This window comes from Ipomoea triloba, chromosome 3 (genome assembly GCF_003576645.1).
Source record: "Ipomoea triloba cultivar NCNSP0323 chromosome 3, ASM357664v1".
In the NCBI taxonomy this organism is placed as follows: domain Eukaryota; kingdom Viridiplantae; phylum Streptophyta; class Magnoliopsida; order Solanales; family Convolvulaceae; genus Ipomoea; species Ipomoea triloba.
Genome location: NC_044918.1, coordinates 11,598,378 through 11,620,370, shown reverse-complemented (window position 1 = coordinate 11,620,370; position 21,993 = coordinate 11,598,378). Strand labels below are relative to the sequence as shown.

Sequence of the window (21,993 nt, the reverse complement as noted above, 5' to 3'; positions counted from 1 at the left end):
AGAAGATACGATATTATATATATATATATATATATATATATATATATATATATATATATATATATATTAATAACTAATTTCTAGAAAATAAAGTTTAGAAGAATATTTTTTGTTTGAAGCTTGAAGAAGAATTCAAATCTGATGCAAATGGCAGAAGAGATGAGAAGACAAGCATAAAAGTTTTTAGGTTAAAGAAGGGTAAAATTGAAAATAAAATATAAAAGATATTCCTGAAAGCTCAGTAATAGGTTAATACAATGTTCATGGGAATACAAATGTTTACCAAACAACGAAATAGGCCTATTACTGAAAATGCTATGTCATTCCAGGCCTATTCCGTGAACCAAACAGTCCATAACAGTGATGAGTATTCTTTTATCTACTTGAACTAGTAAACAACATTTTTCAACTTTTTCAAAACTTGTGATGAGTATACTTTTATCTACATGAACTAGTTCTAAACCCATTAGTGACTAGAATCTCTTCTATTAAGGTTTGCGAGAGTCAAATACCTAAAAATACCCGACATCATTAAATATGATATATGCTGTTAAAAAGAAAAAAAAATTCTCTTCCAGAAACTAAGGCATCGGATGCTCTTATTACAATTTCGTTTTTACGTTTTCGAGTTTTCTTGCAATCCCTATATAGCAAAAAGTCACACAAATGATTTGTCTTTAATGTGAGAGACGTAGCACAAAGCTAAGGCCAAAGTAGCTTAAGATCAAAGCAATTTATGAGGCAAGGTAGCTGTAGGAAGATTGAAGTGGCATTAGTTAACATGCCAAAATAATCATTCATTTGCCAATGATGATTTTGATCGATTCCCATTTAGGGTGTGTTTGGAAAGCAGGAAAATAACTTCTGGAAAATGTTTTCTGGAAAATGAATTCATTTTCCGGAAAATGAATTCATTTTCCGTGTTTGGATGTACTCTGGAAAACTGTCTTGTTTGGTTCATTTTCTGGAAAATGAGTAGAATTGTATAATTATAATATTTTTAATTATAATTATAATATTTATAATAATATTAAAATAATATTTTTAATTTTTTTAATTATAATTAAAATATTTATAATAATATTTTTATAAATATTATAAAGAAGAAACAGATCTGGCTGTGGAGTTCAAAAAAAAAAAACAGATCTAGCTGAGATAGAGAAGAAACAGCCGAAACCAGATCTTCCTACCCACAAGCGCAGAAAAATCTTGATTTAAAAAACGCACAAACTTTCCAGGGTTCACCGCCTCCTCCTCCGGCAACATTTTCCGGCGGGGAATATGATTCCCGACAGACCCATCACTCACTGCTATAACCAGAGGAGGGAGTCCACTGTTGCAACTCTGCTGTCGGTACGAAGAACAGGGGAAAGTGGAAGAAGGGCCAGTCACTGCCGCTGCTTCTTGAGGTCGGAATCTACGCCGCTGCTTCTTGAGGTCGGAATCTATGGAGGTTCGCCGGAGATTTGTACGTTGTCGAGGACCAACGCCGGAGGACTGGAAACCACGTACGTTGTTGCGCTGCTGTCGGTTGCCGTGCTCTGTTCTGCCTGACGCCATTGGAGGTGGGTGCTCTCAACTTCGCCACCATTCTGCTCATTCACTGCCACCGGAGATCCTTGTTTGTTGTTGACGACGAGGGGAGGAAAATGATGAAATGAAACGCCGGAATCCTTGTTTGCCGTTGCTGTTGAATGGTGAAATGAAACGGCGGAAAATCACTTCCGCCAAAATTGGGCGGAAGTGATTTTCCGCCATTTTGGGGCTATTTTCCCAGTCAACTGAAATTATTTTCCGTTGACTGGATTTTTCAAGTGTAGCCAAACACCAAAGTCCTGGAAAATGATTTCCGAAAATTATTTTCTGGGCTTCCAAACACAGCCCCTTAAAAGAAGCTGAAAAGCTAATTGTTATGATAACAAGCATGAACTTATTAATGACACCTGTGAGTTATTTTAATTTCATTATTTAAGATAATTTAATCTCCATGACTCATTATTTGGAAGAAGAAATGTCAATACTCATGAATAATGTTTATAGTTTAATTACCGTTGACATGATTACCTATGAACCGAGTTTTTTTTTTTTTTTTTGAGTACTATTGAGTATTGACTCTATTCTACTAAAACAAAAAGAGTCAAAATCGCCTCAACTAAGGCTCGAACTCACTCTCTTTCATATGAAAATGCAATTGAGTGCCACTAGACCACAAGGTCTTGGCATGAACTAAATTTAATTTGTTAGTAAATTTCTTGAAAATCTTATTACCACGTATTATTTATTACATATGTATCATTTGTTGTTGTAGCTACTAATTTATTTAATTTAATAAGAGTAAAATAGAGTGAGAAACTTAATTATGTCAAATTTGATTGAGATGCGGTTCGAACCTAAAATCTTTCTTATAGAAATTAATGGGTAAGTTAAAAGTTAACGGAATATTAACAGAAAAGAGAATATTTAACGGAAAACTTAACGGATAATCATAAAAGTAAGGTTAAATTAGGTAATCTCTATTAATAATATTAATATGAATTATCTTGACCATCTATTTGATTAAATAATTCATCTGAACCATCCATTTGATTAAATAATTTGACCGCCATTTTTTCTACCCATTTTAGGTCTAACTCTCTTTGACTCTTATTAGTATAGTAGATGATTAATTTTTCACGGGCATTACACGAATGAGATAATGCTCAATGTTTATTTTTAAATAAATATTTCAAAGTATATCATGATTATATAGGAGATGTTCATGCATATGTAATTGAATGTTGAATTTGTTTATTTAAATCAGTAATTCAAAGTATATGAATGCAATATAATATATGAGAGATTAATTATAATTGTCACTAAAATAAATGTTTGTAAATTTGTAAAAATCCTAGTCTAAAAATGATAGTCTAAATAAATATTATTTTTTGTTTGAATTTTTCTAAATCTTCTTAATTATCTTTCTGGTAGCATTCTCATTGTCTTCATCTTTAGTACTTGTTTTTTTTATTAGTATTGTGTCATGTGCAATTGGGTTACTGGTGGTAGTATAGATGGTAGCGTCATGTAATGAGATTATGGTGTAGGAAGTTGTGTATTTGCCTTATTGTGTTTGTGCATATGGCTGCAGGGATCTTAGTTATACTATGAACTCTTGATCTTGCAAGTGATTGTTGATACTTGGCAATGGTAGTTTTTTTCCCTTTGTTTCATGTGTTGTTAGATGTGTGTCATACATTCTCATGTAAAAGTATTGAACAAAATATTAATATTTATTATAGTTGTAGAAGGTTAATGAGTAGTACCTTTTGTTCTAGTTTCATAACTTGTTTACTTGATAGTAACAACAATGGCTTTGTAGGTAGTCCAAATACTAATGCCGCAATATGTCAAATTTCATCAACAGTTTCTACATCTATTTTGAACATGTTCATATTTTTGGAATTAATATAAATGAGTCCAATACTTGATTTTTTTGTGTGCATGTGTATGATTTATTTTGTAATTTTTTTTGTTGAATTGATACTAATTTTTGAGTATCCACTGTTGTCTTTTCACCACAATGCATGTAGTTAAATAGTTTGTCACTTTGTGCATAAACATTTTTAAACAATGGCTATAGCCTATATACCAATTATTTTTGTTGTCAAGATTGATGCAGATTTTGCCTTTAATCCAAGCAGGTTGAGTGTAGAAAATGAAATGAATTGTAAATTTATATTAGTTCTAAAATATTTAAAGGATGCACAATAAGTATTTTACATACATGATTAATGAATGCTGCATCTTTTCATCTTTTTAATGTGTCTTCATTTTCTGGATTTGAAAGATTGATTCCAGTAATGTTGTAGTCTCAACATCTTTTCAATGCGTCAAGTGTATCACAGTGTTCTATTGTCCTACATTGACATTTTCAATAATGAGTTTTAAATATAGCTACGTAAGATAATTATCTTTAAAAAAAAAAGATAATTATCTAATTACCATTTACATATTATTACATAAAAGCATACAAGTCCTTTAGGTGTCATACTCGAGGTACTTTTGGTTCAACCATTATGCTTGAATGAATTTTTGTGTATAGAGCAATTCCTAGTTTATTTAATAAATAAGATTAGATAAAATAGTAAAAATTGTGATGTAATCATATTAATAAAGAAATACAATTTACCTTTAAAGTGAACAATTGTGATGTAATTCAAAGATATTACGAAGTAGTTTCCCACTTCAATTTATTGGGTTATTTGAATGTCTTCTTAATCAATAAATCCTTCCCAAGTAGTTAATATGATTGGGTTCAAAATATTTTTTTAAAAATTTTTCCATGTTATTAATAGAATACTTGGTAAATAAATATATAACATTATTTTTATATTATAATTTAGATACGGAGTATTTAATTACAAGATAGTGTAAAAAGAAGACAATGAACAATGTAGTGAATATAATTAATTAATGAATTTGAAGGAAATGAATCTTTGCATGGTAGAAAATAAAGACAATATAACCAATGATATTATATATCTTTTTAAATTTTTGATAATGAATATTTTTTTTAATAAAGGCATTGTTGACATTGAATTTTAAATTAAAGAAATGCATATGTATTATTTTTTTATTGTAGCTACTAATTTATTTATTTAATTTAATAAGAGTAATAAAATAATCTGAACCATTCCTTTTATCAAATAATTTGACTGACATTTTTTAGTTTCTATTATAGGCCTAACTTTATTACTTATTAGTGTGTGTGTGTGTGGGGGCGCGTGTGTATAGAAATAAGTTATTATGGTAATTTTAGTATTTATATTACGTGAATTGAAATGATGCATTTTAGTACATGGTGTGGTAACCATGAAGGAACCAAAGTTCTTACCTCCCGAATGTCTTTCACTCCTTCTGATATGAGATTGCCGTTCAAGTTTTAACGTAAACAATTCCCATTGATGCTCGCATATGCCATGACTATCAACAAAAGCCAATGCCAAACACTAACTCATGTTGGGAAAACCGGTGTTTAATCATGGTCAATTGTACACGACTTTTTTCTGAGTCACCCATCCTGATGGCCTGAAGGTGATAGTGTTAGACGATGATGGACAAGATTCTGTTAGTACTACCAATGTCGTCTACAAAAAGGTTTTCAATAATGTATAATTCGAACTGGTGATATTATGTTATTGTTTTCAAAGAGCAAATTTGTCCAAGTTACAAATCCTAAATACTGATATATAAAATCCCTAAAGTTTCAGCACCAGATGCTTACATATACACATTAGTTATTAATTCAACAATTATTTGGTCAAATTCATGCAATGATAACATCACAAAACATAATTGATCCAAGCCATCTTTTCAATTGCACTATATAATATTTGATATTATAATTCTATAATTATATACCGATCCAAATATTCTTAAAATATTATAGCAAATCCATTCCGTATATCGCAGGGGTGCGAACACTAGTTTCTTATAATAGCATGTTTAAATACATTATTACTTTTGAAGAATAAAAGAAAAAAAATATTGTGTATGCATGTGCATGCAATAATAATGAAAAAAAATAACAGAAGTTATAACGACAGAGATATTTTTGTCCATAAAATTGTATAGTACAATTCTTATAGCATAATGTATACAAAAATTTAACAGAAAAAACAAACATAAATTAAGTGTATAACCTAGATTGAAACTTATTATGTTTTTAGACTATTATTACACAGGAGCATTTTAGTTTTTATATCACTTCTTCCTTCTCATTCCCAATAATTTTATTCATCCCTACCAAATAATATAATTTGAGTTCCCACTTTATTCCAAATTACAATTTTGTTTTCCCTCCTAATTCCCTCTTTCCAACCAAAGGCTTTGTAATGGGTTAAAAGTGACAAAAAATATAATAGTCATTTATTTTGTTCTTTGAAACCAAAATCGCAAGAAATATGTTAAATCAAATCGAGTAGAATATTTAGAGGCACAACCTCCCAATACATAGAGCAATCACGTGATCCAACCGTTTTAACCAAAGTATGAGTAGGTTGATTCACCGAATGAGAAATATAACAAAAAAAAAAAAACAAGACGGAAAGAAACTACGAATAGAATTGCATAAGAAAACAATAGAACCAATGTATGAGTGGCCCATCGACCTCGAGCCAAGAACACAGACCAAGTTTAGACAACTAGACTCAACCTGGCCGGATATCCACCACACACTTATACTTCACCCATATGAGGGTCTCCTTACAAGCCATTGCTCTTGCCATGAGAGGATCCTGCATACACTTCATAGGGCCACTAGCAGCTGCCACAAACCCCCCATATTTGTCAAACAAACAGGCACCAAACGAAGCCACGCCCTTTTATCCATCGACGAGAGTCCCGCATCAAACCTGCAAACCAAACAATCCTCCAAGTCAGCAGCTACGGCCGAATGATCTGCCACCGGAGGGGCATCCTAAGCAAAGATCCAAATTTAATTCAAACCCAAAAATTCTCTTGTTACTAGCTAGTCATCTTCTTTAACACCGAAACTGCCGTTGCCATGGCCGGTGGGTTCTCAAACCCCTCCTTCATCATGGCCGCCTCGTGATTCCTCATGTCCCCACCCAACGACTGCCCCATGGACATCTTTAATAGGGCATTTGGTTGGAAAGAAAGAATTAAAAGGAAAGAAATTATAATTCTATGAGAAAATAATAATGTGGAATAAATTTGGAATTCAAATTAAATTGTTGAGTAAGGAGAAATATAATTATTAGGATTTAGAAGGAAAGAAGTTATATAAAGATTAAAATGTCATTGTGTAATAATAATAATAATAATAATAATAATAATAATAATAATAAAAAAAAAGGGTAGCAATGTTATTTCATCTATTTTTTCCTTTTTCTTTTTCCCATTGAATTGTAATTCATGGGGGATATCCATGAATTACAATTCAATAAAAGGAGGAAACTGCAATTCCTGAATTTGCAATTCTCTCCACCAAATATTGTAATTGGGGGGAAATTATCATGTGGATCATGGTTCACATAGTTGTGTGGACTATGAATGCAATATCATTTTTAATATACTAAAAGTACATTATTTTGTGTACTGAATGTACATTATTTGATAATATATAAAAGATAATGTACTTTATACATACAAATAATGTACTTTTAGTATATTAAAAATGTACTTCTTATTTATGGTTCTTACAAATGTGTGGACAATGATCCATGCAATAATGATTGGTAATTGGAGTGGTCAAGGAATTATGATGCAATTGCAATGCAATTCATGTCTACCAAACAACCAAATAGCCATTTATTTAAGAAAAATACTATTTAGAGTCTTAAGTTATACTCCCTACTTTTACTCCCTCACACAAAAGTTTGATGTTAACACTTTTATTGTGACCCATTAGTTGAAGATAATTTATCATATCTTGACACATCATGAAGTAAAAGTGATGAGTAGAAAATGAGAGTCTATGTAATAGAACTCTTTATTTAAAGTGACAAAGATAAATTTAAAAACTCATAGAGTATAATGAATATAGAAGTTATAGGAATAAAAGCGAAAATATTGAAATTTTTTTTAAATCAATTTTAATCCCTATTATTGTAAAATTTTATTGCAATTGGATCCGTAACGGGGGTACAAAGGGCCAGAACATATTGGTGTGGACCGAATACTTTTAAAAGCCCAGTAGACAGGAACCGCAATCCGTGTGCTCCGCCAACCATGAAATCTCTACCGTTCCTAAACAAACATCCAACGATCTAAAACCAGCCGCTAGAAACCTCAAATCCCAAAATTTCCAAAATTTGAAAATCGCACGAACTTTCCCTCGCAATTCCTCCATAAAAACCATCAACATCCCAGATTTCTCATCCATCTCTCAACCCTCCAAAACCCTAATCAATCGCAGCAATGGCACGAACCAAGCAGACAGCTCGCAAATCTACCGGCGGCAAGGCCCCGAGAAAGCAGCTCGCCACCAAGGCCGCTAGGAAATCGGCCCCTGCCACCGGAGGAGTGAAGAAGCCCCACCGTTTCCGCCCGGGAACTGTCGCTCTTAGAGAGATCCGCAAGTACCAGAAGAGCACTGAGCTGTTGATCCGGAAGTTGCCGTTCCAGAGGCTGGTGAGGGAGATTGCTCAGGATTTCAAAACTGATCTTCGGTTCCAAAGCAGCGCCGTTGCTGCTTTGCAGGAGGCTGCAGAGGCCTACCTTGTTGGGCTCTTTGAAGATACAAATCTCTGTGCGATTCACGCCAAGAGGGTTACGATTATGCCCAAGGACATTCAGCTTGCAAGAAGGATTAGAGGCGAAAGGGCTTAATTTTATCGCTAGTAGTGCTATGTTTATGCAAATTTATAGATCGGAGTATTACTTCTTCCATGTTGGTTCCCCCTTGTTTAGACGTTTCTTGGATTTCGATTATTAGGTGTAGTAGGCGCCTTTTGGCTACTTGTTTTGGTTTCAAGAAATCAATGGAGTGTTAGATGCGCAAATAGACTTTGGTTTTGTTGCAGGATCAATATTTCTTTGTTTCCTTGATGAACATGGAATATATTACTGCATATTTTGTTATTGTGTAGTCTTCTTTTTTTATCTTCTTGTTCTTTAAATATTACATTATTTTTATAACCAAATATATGTATTAAGGATTTGTACCCAAAAAAGTATGAGAGTTGAATTTGATGATGCACTCTTAGTTCCAACATATGTGTTTTATTTGAGTTTGGAATGACATTTAGGAAACAAGAAAGTAAGACAATATTTTATATTGTCTTTATCTTATAATTGCCATTGAAATTCTCTTTCTAAATTTATTTTTCATTGTGTTTTGATTTTTTAGAAGATTCAATGCTTCCCTCTTGTCATGGCTTCTTTCTTTTATTCAAAAAATGAAGTTCAACTTCTACATCAAATAATTTTATTCAAAATATACTTTTAATCCAACTTTAACTAAACTTAAACATACAAATATTTACTCATTATCTCATAATCATTATAAGATATCTAGACCTTAAAAAATGTGAAAGATTAAATATTATATTAAGTTTATTCACCAATTGAAACCTTTATCTTGCAATCATTGATTCATATAAACAATTGAAATAAAGGTTAATTGTTTTTTTAAACCATCATCTGATCTTTTTTATTTTATTTTATTTTATTAGTGTTACTATTATTATTATAACATTTTTGTTTTGTTTTGTAATTTGAAGATACTTTATCTAAATTTTAGATGAAAATAATTTCTTAACTTCTACAACCTATCCCCCCGCCCCCCAACCACCACCCCCAAAAAAAAAAAAAAAAAAAAAAAAAAAGAGACTTCATTTGAACATTTGATACCTAAATATGCAATAGTTGCATTTTTACTTTATTTATTTATTTATTTATTTTTTAGAATACTCTACTTGCTTCTATTGAGTACTCTATTATATATATATTTTGGAATAAAGGTCAAATAAATCTTCAAACTAAAATAAAATTCAATTGAACACTTAAACTGATTAAAAGTGTACAATTAACATATTTAACAAGACTTAGTTACCAAAAAATAACCGATTAATTTTGCTTACTTAATATCTACGTGTTTAAAAATAAAAAAAAATTAAAAAAAGCAAAATAGTTGTCAATTGCAGAGAAGACGCCAGACTCTTCGTCAGATCGGATGAAGAAGCCAATGGACTCCTCCGTCCGAATTGAACAGAGAAGTCATGGCTTCTCTTCTTGTTGTGTGTTGCTATGTTTTTTTTTTAAAAAAAATAATTTTAATATAATTATTTTTTATAAAATAATTTTAAAAAATATTATCGACCTAACATCTGACGAGGTATGTAACTTGGGGGTAACATGTTATTATAGGTTAAAATGATTTAATTGCACTATTTTAACAAATTTAAGGGTTCAATTACTCTTAAAATTACTTCTTTGAAACTCTTCTATATATCCTTACTTTTTGTTTTTGTTGTTTTTTTTTTCTAGAAGAAGAAAATCCTAATAATATTCAAACATAGAAGTTTAGTAAAAAGAGTGTCTAATGATAAAAGAAAGATTATATTCAAAGCTTTGTTGAATCACAATGTTAATGGAAAAATAAATGTGGAGTAATTAGAGAGTTTGCAAGTATATACTTTGCTTCGATAAGGACTATTAGCCGAATATGAAGAATATGAAAAAAATAATAATAAAAAGAGATTGCTTGTGTTAAAAATTGTGTGACAGTTGATATTTCTTTGAACTTGACATGAAATGTAGGAAAAAAAATGAATCAAATTAATGTTGACGCTGTTACCAAAATTCTTTTAAATCACCGTACAATAATTCTAATTGGAATTATTCACTTGGTATACCTCCCTATACCTTCTATGCATCTATTCAGTATTTGGTCAAGGTTAAACGACTTTCGAAAAATATTTTATTCCTAAGAGGTTAGAACCTGCACCTATATAATTAAGGGCCTAACCATTCGGAACAAGGCATTGATTATTCCACAGTCTACACACACTAGGGAGAATCCAATTCCCTTTCTCTGCTCATTTTACAATTTATTGAATGGCTAGCAAAAGCCAATTTTTTCCTCTCATCATATATTTTTCTTAAACATTCAATACACATGAAATACACTGAATCAATTAATCCTATCAAATTCGCTCCATGGCTACTTCTCTAAACATGTTAAAAACAAGTTTCCATAGAAGAATTAAAGGATCATTGAAGTCATACTCAAATGCGATAAAGCTAGTATTAACAGAGAAAAATCTAAAGATAAGATTACAATTTTGCATATCTATGATTGATTCAAATTCATCTCCACATATCCATTTTTCATAGAGTTGTATGATTGTGTTCATATAGATGAAAAATGGTTCTTCATTTCAAAAACTTCTACAAAATATGACCAACTAACTAATGAAGATGAACCATATCCTACTTGTAAAAGTAAGAAGTTTATAACTAGAGTTATGTTTTTATGTGTGGTTGCTCTACTACAATTTGATTTAGGAAAGAATGAAATGTTTGATGGAAAAATTAGAATATTCTCATTTGTTTATAAGGAAGAAACTAAGCTAAGCGTAGAAGTAAAAATCGAGAAACAGGAACATTGTTAACTAAGTCAATTGAATATGTAAATAATAAAGAAGTTACTAGAAAATGGTTGATTGATTATGTGTTGCTAGCAATATGGGCAAATGGCCTCTAAGTAGTTCAAAGACTATATATATTCAACAAGATAATGCAAAGTCCCATATTAGTGTAAATGATGCCAAGTTTCTTGAGGCTCCATAAAAAGATGGCTTTGATATTCACTTGGCATGTCAACCTCTAAACATCCTGGACATGAATGCATTAGATCTTAGGGTGCGTTTGGTTCGCACATGGAAGTGGGTATCAAATAATTGGTAACGGTAATGAGTTTTGGTGAAAGTATTTTGCATGTTTGGTAATAAGGTGAAATGTGAATGATTATTAATAGTTGGGAAAACGGATGAGGAGGAAGAAACGAAACCTTTATTTTATTAGGGAATGAGTTTTGCAATTAAGGAGTAATCAAAACCCATAGTAGTGTTCTAAAAACCTATTAACCAAACAATAACAATGACTTTGATACTCATTTCTGATAGCTAAACCTGTCAACCAAACACACCATTTGTATTCAACACTAATTCATACTCTACTTTGTTTGTAAGTACGGAGTATCTTAGTATAAATAGTTGTAACTTGGCACTATATTGATTATTGATTAATGTACTTGATCTTTATTTTGTGTTTTTGTAATTGTAAGTGTATTGCAAATTTGTAAATATAATGCTTAGAATTTGCATAAGCTAAAAATTCTTCTATTGGAGTATTTTTCTGATTACTATTTTGTACTGTGAAGTTTCTTGTATTTTAGTGAAGGAATGTGTGCTATTCATATTGATGGAATTAAACATCTAGGTGTAATGTATTCATAGTCCTTTTCCATAATGCGTTTGGAGTACCACTAGGAATGAGAGCATGCCAGTTTTGGTAGTTTTGAAAAGGTTCTCACAGCATGGAAATTTTGGTACCCAGACCCAACATTCAAGATTTTGTATGAATAAATAATTCAGGTAAAATGAAATGGATGGAGTAAATATTTTTGAGGGGTTATGAAAATGGAATTTTTATTTAGTTTGCAATTTATCCCCCCCAAAAAAAAAAGGAATGACATTCCCAAGAGTCTTGTTTATTGTGAAAGGGATGAAATTGCATTAACATGTGGCATTGCCACATCATATTTAAAAAAGGAAAAAGTATCCACTTGTTTGAACCTTGCAAAATTTATAATTTAAAAGTTAGAGTATGTGAATAGCCTAATGCAAGTATTCAGAGTTTCAACCTAATAATTTGATAGAACACAACATAATATAGGAAATTGGATATTAAAATGTTACACAAATTAAATGTTGGGGGCATACACTGATATCTTCTTCATCTGCAGGTTGGGGCAGTTGTTCCTTTGCTAGCATAGATAAAATAATCTCTGCTCCTCTGCTAAGATGGCATTACTCATGCCTTTCCTCTTTCTTTCTTCATTAGTTGTACAAACTCCCCAAATACTACAGCCAAAACAGTTTAGACACAATATTTAGTGGAAAATAACATCAGCTACTTAACACCATACTAATACTACCATAGTCAAAAAGCACAGTTTCTCTTTAATGCTCAGTAGCAAACAATAATTTGGTGCTTCTTTGATTCTGTGCATCTCATACTGTATTCATCACCTTTCACAAGTTTACTTTCAGTTTTATTTTGTTTTATTTTTAATGGAATTTAGCACTGTTGCAAAAACCGGCCTAAGCGGCTGCCTACGCGCCCCTAGTTCGAGGGGATTTTACCCTTAATGCGGACATTAGGCGGCCTAGGCGCCCGAGTCTGCCAACTTGACCAAGTGTTTTTTTTTCTTGGTGTGCTCTTTTTCTTATTATTATTACTCGGCTGCCTAGGCGCCTGACTAGCGCCTGCCGCCTAGGCCTACCTTTGTATCGGTTCACATCCATTTCACCCAAAGTTGTTGTACAATCATATATATGCTCAGTCAAGTACACTAATATACTCTACATAATTATAATTCTCAAAGATGGTTATATGCTTCTATATTATGCTGCAAACCACCTAGTGGAGAATGCAGAATTCTAAGCTTCTGGGCAATGAATTCCAATTCTTAGGGGCTAGATTCAGAATATACTGATGTATTACTGCATATTATGCACGGGTAAGTCCTGTATAAGTCTTGCTGATAATGAGCCCTACACAACACTGTACATGGACTGCTATATGAGGAAAGAATTACCATTATCTGAATCATGAGGCCCGGGAGATGCCTCAGGATGGTATTGCAGTGCCATCAACTTTTGTTGGGGGAAGGCAAGACCAGCACAGCTTCCATCATTCAAATTGATATGAGTTACCTCTACACCTTCAGGAAGTGACTTGGGATCAACAGCGTAATTGTGATTCTGCATTGGCAAATAAGTATATGGACAAATAGAGCAGCTTAGTATGCCATGCATTTATAAAGTAATTACAACAGAGAAGCTGGGAAATTATAGATTGGAGGAATTTTAATCAGTGACATTATTCATCAAACCAAAGCAAACCTATGAGATTAAGGAGGAAATATTATCCAAAGGATTAAGCCAAAAACTTGAAAAAGACATACAGTATAAGTCTATAAGACAAAGATTCCGGTCAGATCTGCTAAATGAACATACCTGGGCACTAATCTCAACACTGCCATTGCGAAGGTTACGAACTGGATGATTCCCACCATGGTGACCAAACTTCATTTTAAATGTTCTACCCCCCAAAGCTTGACCAAGCAACTGATGGCCCATACAAATGCCAAAGACAGGAACCTTTCCAATTATTTCTTTTACCGTTTCAACAGCATAAGGAACTGCAGAGGGGTCCCCTGGACCATTGCTGAAAAGGACCCCATCAGGTTTCATCTTCAAAGTTTCAGCTGCAGGCCATGTTGAAGGAACAACAGTGATTTTACAGCCATAGGATGCTAATCTCCTTAGAATATTTTGCTTGATACCAAAATCATATGCAACCACCTTCATCAAGAAAATGCATAGCTATGTAAGATGCAAGTGTGTTTCTGTAAACTTTAGAAAGATAACATAATACACCGTACTGACGTTGTAAGTTTCTTGGCTTCTTCCATTAATGTTAAAATCCCATGTTGAGCGAGTTTTATCAACCCATTCATAAGGGGCCTTACAGGAAACACCACTAATTAAATCCACTCCTGCAAAATTGCAAGAAATGTTAATTGTTATTCACAATGCAAACCTGTTCGTTCTGCAACAGCATCCACAACCAAGAGCAGATACCTACCGACAATGTCCCATGTGCGAGACATTTCCAGAAGTTCCTCATCTGTTTTATGTTCCTCCGTTGTTAGAACACCAATAAGGCTTCCATCTTCCCTCAATCTCCGAGTAATGGCACGAGTGTCAACATCATCTGATGCAGGGTGGAAAAAAATAATATTCAAATTTTAAATGCTAGGTCATTGTCACTAGCAATGTCAATATGAATGTTGTAGAGTTGTCTACATAATGTAATGCCCAGGTTCTGACTTACATATTCCCATTATATTCCTAGAAGCCAAGTAGTCACCAAGCGTCTCTGTGCATCTCCAATTTGAGGTACTGAAAATTCGGTAGTCATGGTTTAAACACCACAACAATGACATTCACATATGCACAAACATAAATGTTATGTTCTTGAGGGAAAACGTAGCCCACCTTATACTCAAACTTCTAATTACTAAACCTGCTAGAAAGCATTGTCTAGATTCTTCGTCATCTGTTCAGGAAGGAATTCTGACTTAGAGAGGGTCAATGACTGAAACACATAGAATACATTGATATGTGCAAACACAATACACACCATAATTCACACCAGTGTTGCCAATGTGGGGATTTGTCATCAAGACAAATTGGCCAGCATAACTAGGGTCTGTAAGGATTTCCTGATACCTGCAATACAAGGAAGCACAAAGCACTAACATATGGGTTGCATACAATAAGGTTTAAATTTAGTGGTTCCTTATGTGCGTCCTCACATCAAAAAGAAAGGAAAGAAGGCCAAAAAGGTAGGAAAAGAGCAATTTTGTAGATTTAATATAAAAGGGATTGATTAATAAACCTCACACCGCAAAACCAAAACATAACTCAAAGAAAAAGATATTGTTTTCAACCCTAAAATCAGCAGCTTTTACACAGTATTAATGCAAAACATCAAGAAAAACCAAAGCCTGGTTATCACAGGTTTATTTAATGCAATAGGACCAGCAAAAAAGCATTTCCAATCAAGAACTTGAAATTCTTATGAGGAAAAATGTAGCTACTGAACTAGTACCTAATCATACAGTTTAACTTCTCAGTACATATTAATGTTTTGTCACTTGACATTTTGCTACACTTGCCCCTTCAGGTCCTTCACTCTTCAATGTCTTTTCTAAGCTACAGCATGAGGAAGCTAGTACAGTGAAATTATTTTAAGCAGGGAAGCAACCTCTTGAAAACAATAGTGTTTGATAGTTCAAAATTGTACTTTTTCTTATTTATTATAATTAAAGTATTAATAGTAAAGATTTCATAGTCATCTAACCCTGTTAAAGATGTATTGAAAACCACTTCGCCAACTTGGGTCCCAGAAGCACCAAATGATTTTGCCCTCCATATTGAACCATCCTCAAGGACAAGTCGGGCATCTGCCACCTTCCACGGCCTCTCTACCACTCCTGAAGGTTGGTCCAGGAAAATAAAGATATGTTGATGAATAAAAGTTGGAAATTTGATACTCAGAAAATAAAGTTACGGTGCCTAAACAGCAAAATGTAAAAAAGAATGCACTTATGCACTCACAGTCACAACAAAGAAACGAGAAATGATGAGATTCCAATGCACTGGGTTTGCCATTTCCATCTTTGTTGGTTATTGAGAGAACATTACATTACTTGAAAATGAAATTAGGCAAGAAAAATGTGTTCCCATGCATAAAAAATTACTGATTCACATAGGAAGATGAAAATAGAGGTAAAGTGAGAAATCATAAATTGCGACGGAGGTACTTTCACCTGAAGAAGGAGCTGCCGAAGAAGTGGAGCACTTGACCGTAAAAACCCTAACTTTCGCTAGAGGCTTGAGATAAATCAGAGAATTTTGTATTGCTACGGGGGGATTATGAGTTCTCAGAGCACAATCCATGGCTGCTTTCTGGTTCTGATACTCTCTCTTATTCTCTTCGAGTCTGTAACGCTAGGTTGCGGCTTTTGTTTTAATTCGTGTGAGTTGGTTTTATTTTTGGTGTTTTAGGTTTTCACCCCAATATTTATTCTTATTGCTATATAGGCGCGAAACAATATAAAAATTGCCGACAACCCAACTCCCAAGTACAGTTCAAATTCAAAATCATGTTCTTCCAAGACGATGGATTCGATTCTGCTCTCTCTTTAGGGTTTAAATTTCGTCCTAAAACCCCTAGCGAAGTTCAGATTCAGCTACCCAGGGTTTCCAATCGTCTTCGTCAGCCATGGCTCGTAACGAGGAAAAAGCCCAGTCCATGCTCAACCGTATCGATTCATTTTCACAAAGCATTTTATTGAAAACTATTTCTGCATTATGTTTACCATTGGCTGCATTATTCTCTTATGCATTTGTTGGTTTTAATGTTTTTTGGCAAGGTTTCCACCTAAATTTTTTGTAGGTATGATATATATAAGAGGATTGATGCAAGTTATTATGGGTATAGAGATGATGAAGATGGTATATTGGAGATTGGAGAAGTTGGAAGGGCCAGCAGAGGAGAAGATGATGGTTGCAGCACTTGAGGATTGGATGGAGATGGAGGAGATAAAGAAGGAAGCAAAGAATGTGGAGCAGTAAAAGGAAACAAAGTTGTGCCTTTTCTACTCGTTATACTTTTTGGCGTAGTGGTAAGTGATAAGCGGTAAGCGAGTGATCTTAACACTCTAATTGGGCTCTTTTAAGTCAAGGAAAGCATTAGTTTAATCTGATAGTTTTAGCTTGCTAATATCTTTGAAGTCGGTAATTAAGATTGAAGGGAGAGCTTTGATGACATTCTTACAGGTTTGTTTAATTTAATATCCCTACATGGTTGGTTGTATGGAGCCTGCAGAATCAGGCTGTTGATAATTAATGCTCCGTTTTAGCCAATGCTAACACTTGTACCCTTTCTGCATTGACCTCGGGAAAGTGCAGATATGACTTAAGATCATCCAAATGTGATTTAGAGTTTACAAATGAATTGTTGGCACGAACTTTAGCTCACTGGTTCAGTAGGCAGTATTTAGGAGAATAGTTTACAAATGAATTATCAGAATGCATTCTTTTCTGATGTGTCCAAAATGAAGATGTTGCACATTTCTGCCTATGATCTTACTAATCATCATTCATCAGTTCAGATATGATTCTTAGATAACATCTACTTCTTTTCCTTCCATTTTTCCTCACTAAACTGGTCAAGGATGCTGAGGGGTGATAATTTGCAGACTGCAGGTTGATGGAATAGTGGATGTCACAAGAAATTGACAATTACTATGTATTATTTATAACATTGAAACAGGACTTGATACAAATTTACAACACTATGCTTCGTTATACATATTTTCCTTTACCATAGGAAATTGAAACTATATCTTTGACTTGATATATTTGTGAACAAACTGCTAAGAACAAGTCTGTTCCTATTAATCCTATTTACTCTTTTCCCTCACCAATCTGATGATCATAAGCAGATTTGCTGGGGGAGCAAATTTGGTGATCCAGAGCATGGTTGCTGGTTATTCTTGCATGTATCACGAGATACTGAAAACAGTTAGGTATTCCAATGATATCACGTTAGTTTATATATCTTCTATTCAGAATCTGACATTTATCCTTATTTTTCATACATGGACTATTCGTGAATTGAGTAACCCCTTTTCACGGGTGATCATATTTACATTCTCTTTTTTTTTAGTTTTATTTTTTAAATTTCTTATCAAAGCCTTATCCAATGAATGAAAAATAGAAATGAAGTGTCAGACTATGAATCGTTAATACATAATCCGACGTGATATACCCGAAATACATTATTGGACAATATCTGAATGAGTTTTAGGTAAGACTTGCTGAGGAACTGCAGAGCTGACATCCTTCAAATCTCTTGACTTTCCCCACAGCACAACGTACAATCCGATTATAATCACAAATCCACCCAACACACTGCATTCAGAATATAAAATACACCCAAAAAATCAATTTATTTTCATATTTGTTTCGGTGCTAATAGTATTCGGTACAACAAAAAACGATATGTATAATTGTGTTCAATATTATTTACCTTCCAAGATGCAAAGTTTCACTAAGCAGCAATGAGCTCGCCAGTGCAACGATCACCAATATTAAAGGATTGAAGATGGAGACGAACAAAGGTCCGCTTTTGTTTGCGCACCATGTCATCAATATCACCACAACTCCCGACCCTAAAATTCCCTATACCATATAATAGAAATAGATTAACAAAGGGTAACTATTTGATGCATTATTTGAGCTAATATGGTGTATTGTGATTGACTAACTATCTACTCAATGGTTATATAATTCCACAGTCAATCTATTAAAGGAAAAAGTGTCAAATAGGCAACTGAACTTGTCACTTTTGTGCAATTGGGCCATTAAACTTAAAAAGTGTGCAATTCAACCATCAAACAAGCAAAATTTGTGCAATTGGACCATTTTTACAAAAAATTTTAATTCAATTTGAGTTAAAAACATTTCAATATTGACTCCCAACTAGTATGGTAGAAGAAAATGTCACTTTTAATACATATATGTTAGTAATATAATTGAATTTTACCAGAAAATTTTTGTAAAAATGGTCCAATTGCACAAATTTTGCTTGTTTGATGGTTGAATTGCACACTTTTTAAGTTCAATGGCCCAATTGCACAAAAACGATAAGTTCAGTGGCCTATTTGACACATTTTCCTCTATTAAAATATACAGTTTCTTTCAATGGTGGGGTCTACTAATAATTTTACTTAAGGAAATGACTAATCAGAAGAAAATAAGGTTAACTAGGAGAGTGATGTAAAGGATTAAGAAAACCAGATATTTTTTTTTATAAATAAAGTGACCGATTTATTAATTTTAAATTTCTTTTGTTTGTTGGGATAATTTTTAATATAATGAATTATCATATCATCATATCATATAATAATAATAGCCCTTACCATAAAAAGAACGACGAATAGTCTTATATTCCAACCAAGCTTCCACTCAGCCTCGTCTCTAGTGACGCATAAAGCGAACACAACAGACTGAATTGCTCCATTGAAACTCATCAATGCAGTGCTTGAATAATGGCATGGATAATTCTTGCTTACCCTAGCCTGTCAAAGTCAAACAAAACAAAAAAAAAAATAAAAATAAATAACTATAGTATGTAATTAGTAAAAACATAATATAAAATATGGTAATTAATTAGCAAGCTAAGGTGATTATAATTAAGTAAAAGTACCAGTAGTACTATCCACACTGCATAGCAAAAGCATGAGATCATAGTGAGGGTTGCACCCAATGCGAAACTACCGGAACTGCCCTCAGCGTGTGCACTTTGGGCATGGGGATGGGCGAGGTGAAATAAGTCAATTTTTGAACTCCATATTTGGACCTCCTGCCCTCTGTAGAACGTTAGAAGCATGGCTCCACTTATGCATACAATTGTTCCCATCACCTTTGCCTTCCCACTTGCTTTATGAAGCTTCATATTCTCCATTCTATTAACCATTTTAATTAAGGTTTTACTCACTAATAATTGCATGTACTAACTACTAATCTAAAATTATGAGATTAATTAATTATTGTAATTATCAGCACTGGGTGGGTACCTGAGAAGAACTGCAACAACAAACGTCATTGCCGGGATAAGATTGTAAATTGCAGTGGCAAATGTTGCAGATGTTAACACCACACCTTTGAAGAACATGTTTGAGAATAGAGATCCCCTATCATACAAACACAAGATTAAAACACCAAAACCTTAATTTTTCATGTTAAACTTTAATCTGATCAAGATTATTACAATAATTAATTAATTTATCAATCAATTCTCGAGATTAAGTTTTATACTCGAGTTTCGTGTCAACATGGCACCAATCACTATACCTTATTATATAAACGACTTATGATAGAAGCAAAGGGGCACTCACCCTAACAGAGCAGAAAGAAATGATTGAAGTAAGACTCCCCACGTCATCTTTGGCCTCTTATTCCTGCACCATGGGAGGATGAGACCTCATAAATTACTTTTTATTTTTTAAACAATAGAAATTCCAATCAAAATTGATAATAACAACTTCAGGATCCTTTAATTATAGAGACGAATCTTACTAAAAATTTACAGTAATTATATGTTTGAATATCACAAAAAATTATGTCGATTATAGGTTCTAACACTGCTAATTAAAATAATATATTCTATTTATTATTTGACGTGACATAAGTATAATGAAGCATCTATGTAACAATTTGATGCTCCAATTTACTGTTGTTAACGTACGTCAAGTGGTGGCCCATATATGTGTGTGTATATATATAAATAAATAAATAAAAATCTTTCATGAATTGCAACTTGCCTATTTTGCGAACTTGCTTATTGACCTGTTTTATTCACTTTCAAGAGGATGAGGGTGGGGCCATATACGAACCTTTTGAAAAGTTCACACTTTTCCTAAAGCCTAAAGTAAAGCAATTTTTAATTAATTATTTACACAAAAACAAATGAATTCCTCAAACTGTAATGTTTTTATCATCCGATATTGTACCTTAATTATAAGGTAACATCTATTAAAAAATTTACAGGTTATACAAAGGGCTTAGCTTTATACAAACATAATTGTATTTTCAGGTTATAACGTGGTAAATTTTTTTTTTCTTTCCAAAAAAAAAATAAATTTACCACGTTATAACCTGAAAACACAATTATGTTTGTATAAAGCTAAGCCCTTTGTGGCAGGTAATAATTAATTTGCCTGGTAGAAATTATTTAGTGAGATGATGATTAAGTAAAATTATATATAGATTAAAGAATTAGTTGATGACATGTTTGACATTAATTAGAGTAGAGTTTACTTTGATTATTTAAAGGTCATGATATATATATATATAAAAGTTGGATTGTATATTTTAATAATGAATTATAAATTTACTGCAGAATCCATAATGAAAGCTAGATAGGTGGTTGAATTATAAGCAAGAAACAGAAGAATTAGCTACTACATAGGGATATCGTTTCAAAATAAGTTATTATTTGAAGTTCCTTAAATTTTATCAAGCAGAATTTATAATTTTTGTAACTTAAAATAAATCATAAACTCTAAAATAAGTTGTATCACGTACCATTCGACAACGATGGCAATAGGGCCGAGGAAGGCGGTGGCGAAGATCCAGCGGTAAGCCACCATAATGCTGACCGGCATGCCGTCGTTGGCCGCCACCTTAGACAGCACTATGTTCCCTCCCAGGAATGTGGCGGCCACCACCATGGCTCCCACCTGCTGCACCTTCTCCACTGTCTTCATTTCTTTCCCCCCAACACCCATCTTTCTTCAATTCAAAGGGAAGATCGATTTCAAGAAAGCAGCAAACTAATTATATTAAAGAGAGATGTTGGAGAGAGATATAGTTTGTGTGAATGTATATGTATGTATAGTTTGGAATGAAGTGGTGCATGAAAGTAGTTGTTTGGCGGTCCTTTTATAGATGATCCAAATGGCGTGGGCTCACAGCAAGAACAGTGCATGCACCATTTATGGGTAGGGGGATTAGGGGATATATGGAGTCAATGACGATGATAATTATGTGTAACCTCGGATCGGGTTTAGTGTAGTTGGTTCATCCCCAGATTTAAAGGTTATGATTGTAGATAGGCAGTTTT

The 21,993-nt window shown here is 33.2% G+C and overlaps 3 protein-coding genes across 3 annotated transcripts; 1 reads left to right on the top strand and 2 right to left on the bottom strand.

The window, feature by feature from the left end:
• The first annotated feature begins 7,884 nt into the window (after positions 1-7,884).
• LOC116013553 (histone H3.2) lies at positions 7,885-8,583 on the top strand. The gene has a single exon (XM_031253369.1). It carries the CDS (start codon positions 7,921-7,923, stop codon positions 8,329-8,331), a length of 411 nt encoding a protein of 136 aa, XP_031109229.1. The 5' UTR covers positions 7,885-7,920; the 3' UTR covers positions 8,332-8,583.
• A 3,709-nt stretch (positions 8,584-12,292) lies between these two features.
• On the bottom strand, positions 12,293-16,259 carry LOC116012747 (carbamoyl-phosphate synthase small chain, chloroplastic-like). The gene is made up of 10 exons (XM_031252400.1): positions 16,130-16,259; positions 15,661-15,793; positions 14,938-15,026; positions 14,793-14,853; positions 14,629-14,696; positions 14,380-14,508; positions 14,181-14,290; positions 13,749-14,096; positions 13,328-13,493; positions 12,293-12,590 (listed from the first exon to the last, which is right to left on the bottom strand). The coding sequence occupies exons 1-10, from the start codon at positions 16,257-16,259 to the stop codon at positions 12,541-12,543; spliced, it is 1,284 nt and encodes a 427-aa protein (XP_031108260.1). The 3' UTR covers positions 12,293-12,540.
• A 1,330-nt stretch (positions 16,260-17,589) lies between these two features.
• On the bottom strand, positions 17,590-21,791 carry LOC116012748 (WAT1-related protein At1g68170). Its single transcript, XM_031252401.1, has 7 exons — positions 21,456-21,791; positions 20,267-20,329; positions 19,946-20,062; positions 19,576-19,834; positions 19,289-19,447; positions 18,397-18,548; positions 17,590-18,278 (listed from the first exon to the last, which is right to left on the bottom strand). Exons 1-7 carry the CDS (start codon positions 21,656-21,658, stop codon positions 18,146-18,148), a joined length of 1,086 nt encoding a protein of 361 aa, XP_031108261.1. The 5' UTR covers positions 21,659-21,791; the 3' UTR covers positions 17,590-18,145.
• Between the last annotated feature and the right edge of the window lie 202 nt (positions 21,792-21,993).

Bases quoted from the DNA above. Each gene is read 5' to 3' on its own strand.
- LOC116012748 (XM_031252401.1), bottom strand. From the start codon at position 21,658: ATGGGTGTTGGGGGGAAAGAAATGAAGACAGTGGAGAAGGTGCAGCAG. The intron at 19,448-19,575 runs GTACTTTTACTT...TGACTTTGACAG, and splicing joins CAGTGTGGATAGTACTACTG to GCTAGGGTAAGCAAGAATTA. The intron at 18,549-19,288 runs GTAAGGGCTATT...TATATGGTATAG, and splicing joins TATTCGTCGTTCTTTTTATG to GGAATTTTAGGGTCGGGAGT.
- LOC116013553 (XM_031253369.1), top strand. From the start codon at position 7,921: ATGGCACGAACCAAGCAGACAGCTCGCAAATCTACCGGCGGCAAGGCC.
- LOC116012747 (XM_031252400.1), bottom strand. From the start codon at position 16,259: ATGGATTGTGCTCTGAGAACTCATAATCCCCCCGTAGCAATACAAAAT. The intron at 14,697-14,792 runs GTGGGCTACGTT...CCGAATTTTCAG, and splicing joins ATTAGAAGTTTGAGTATAAG to TACCTCAAATTGGAGATGCA. The intron at 14,291-14,379 runs GTAGGTATCTGC...GCAATTTTGCAG, and splicing joins TCGCACATGGGACATTGTCG to GAGTGGATTTAATTAGTGGT.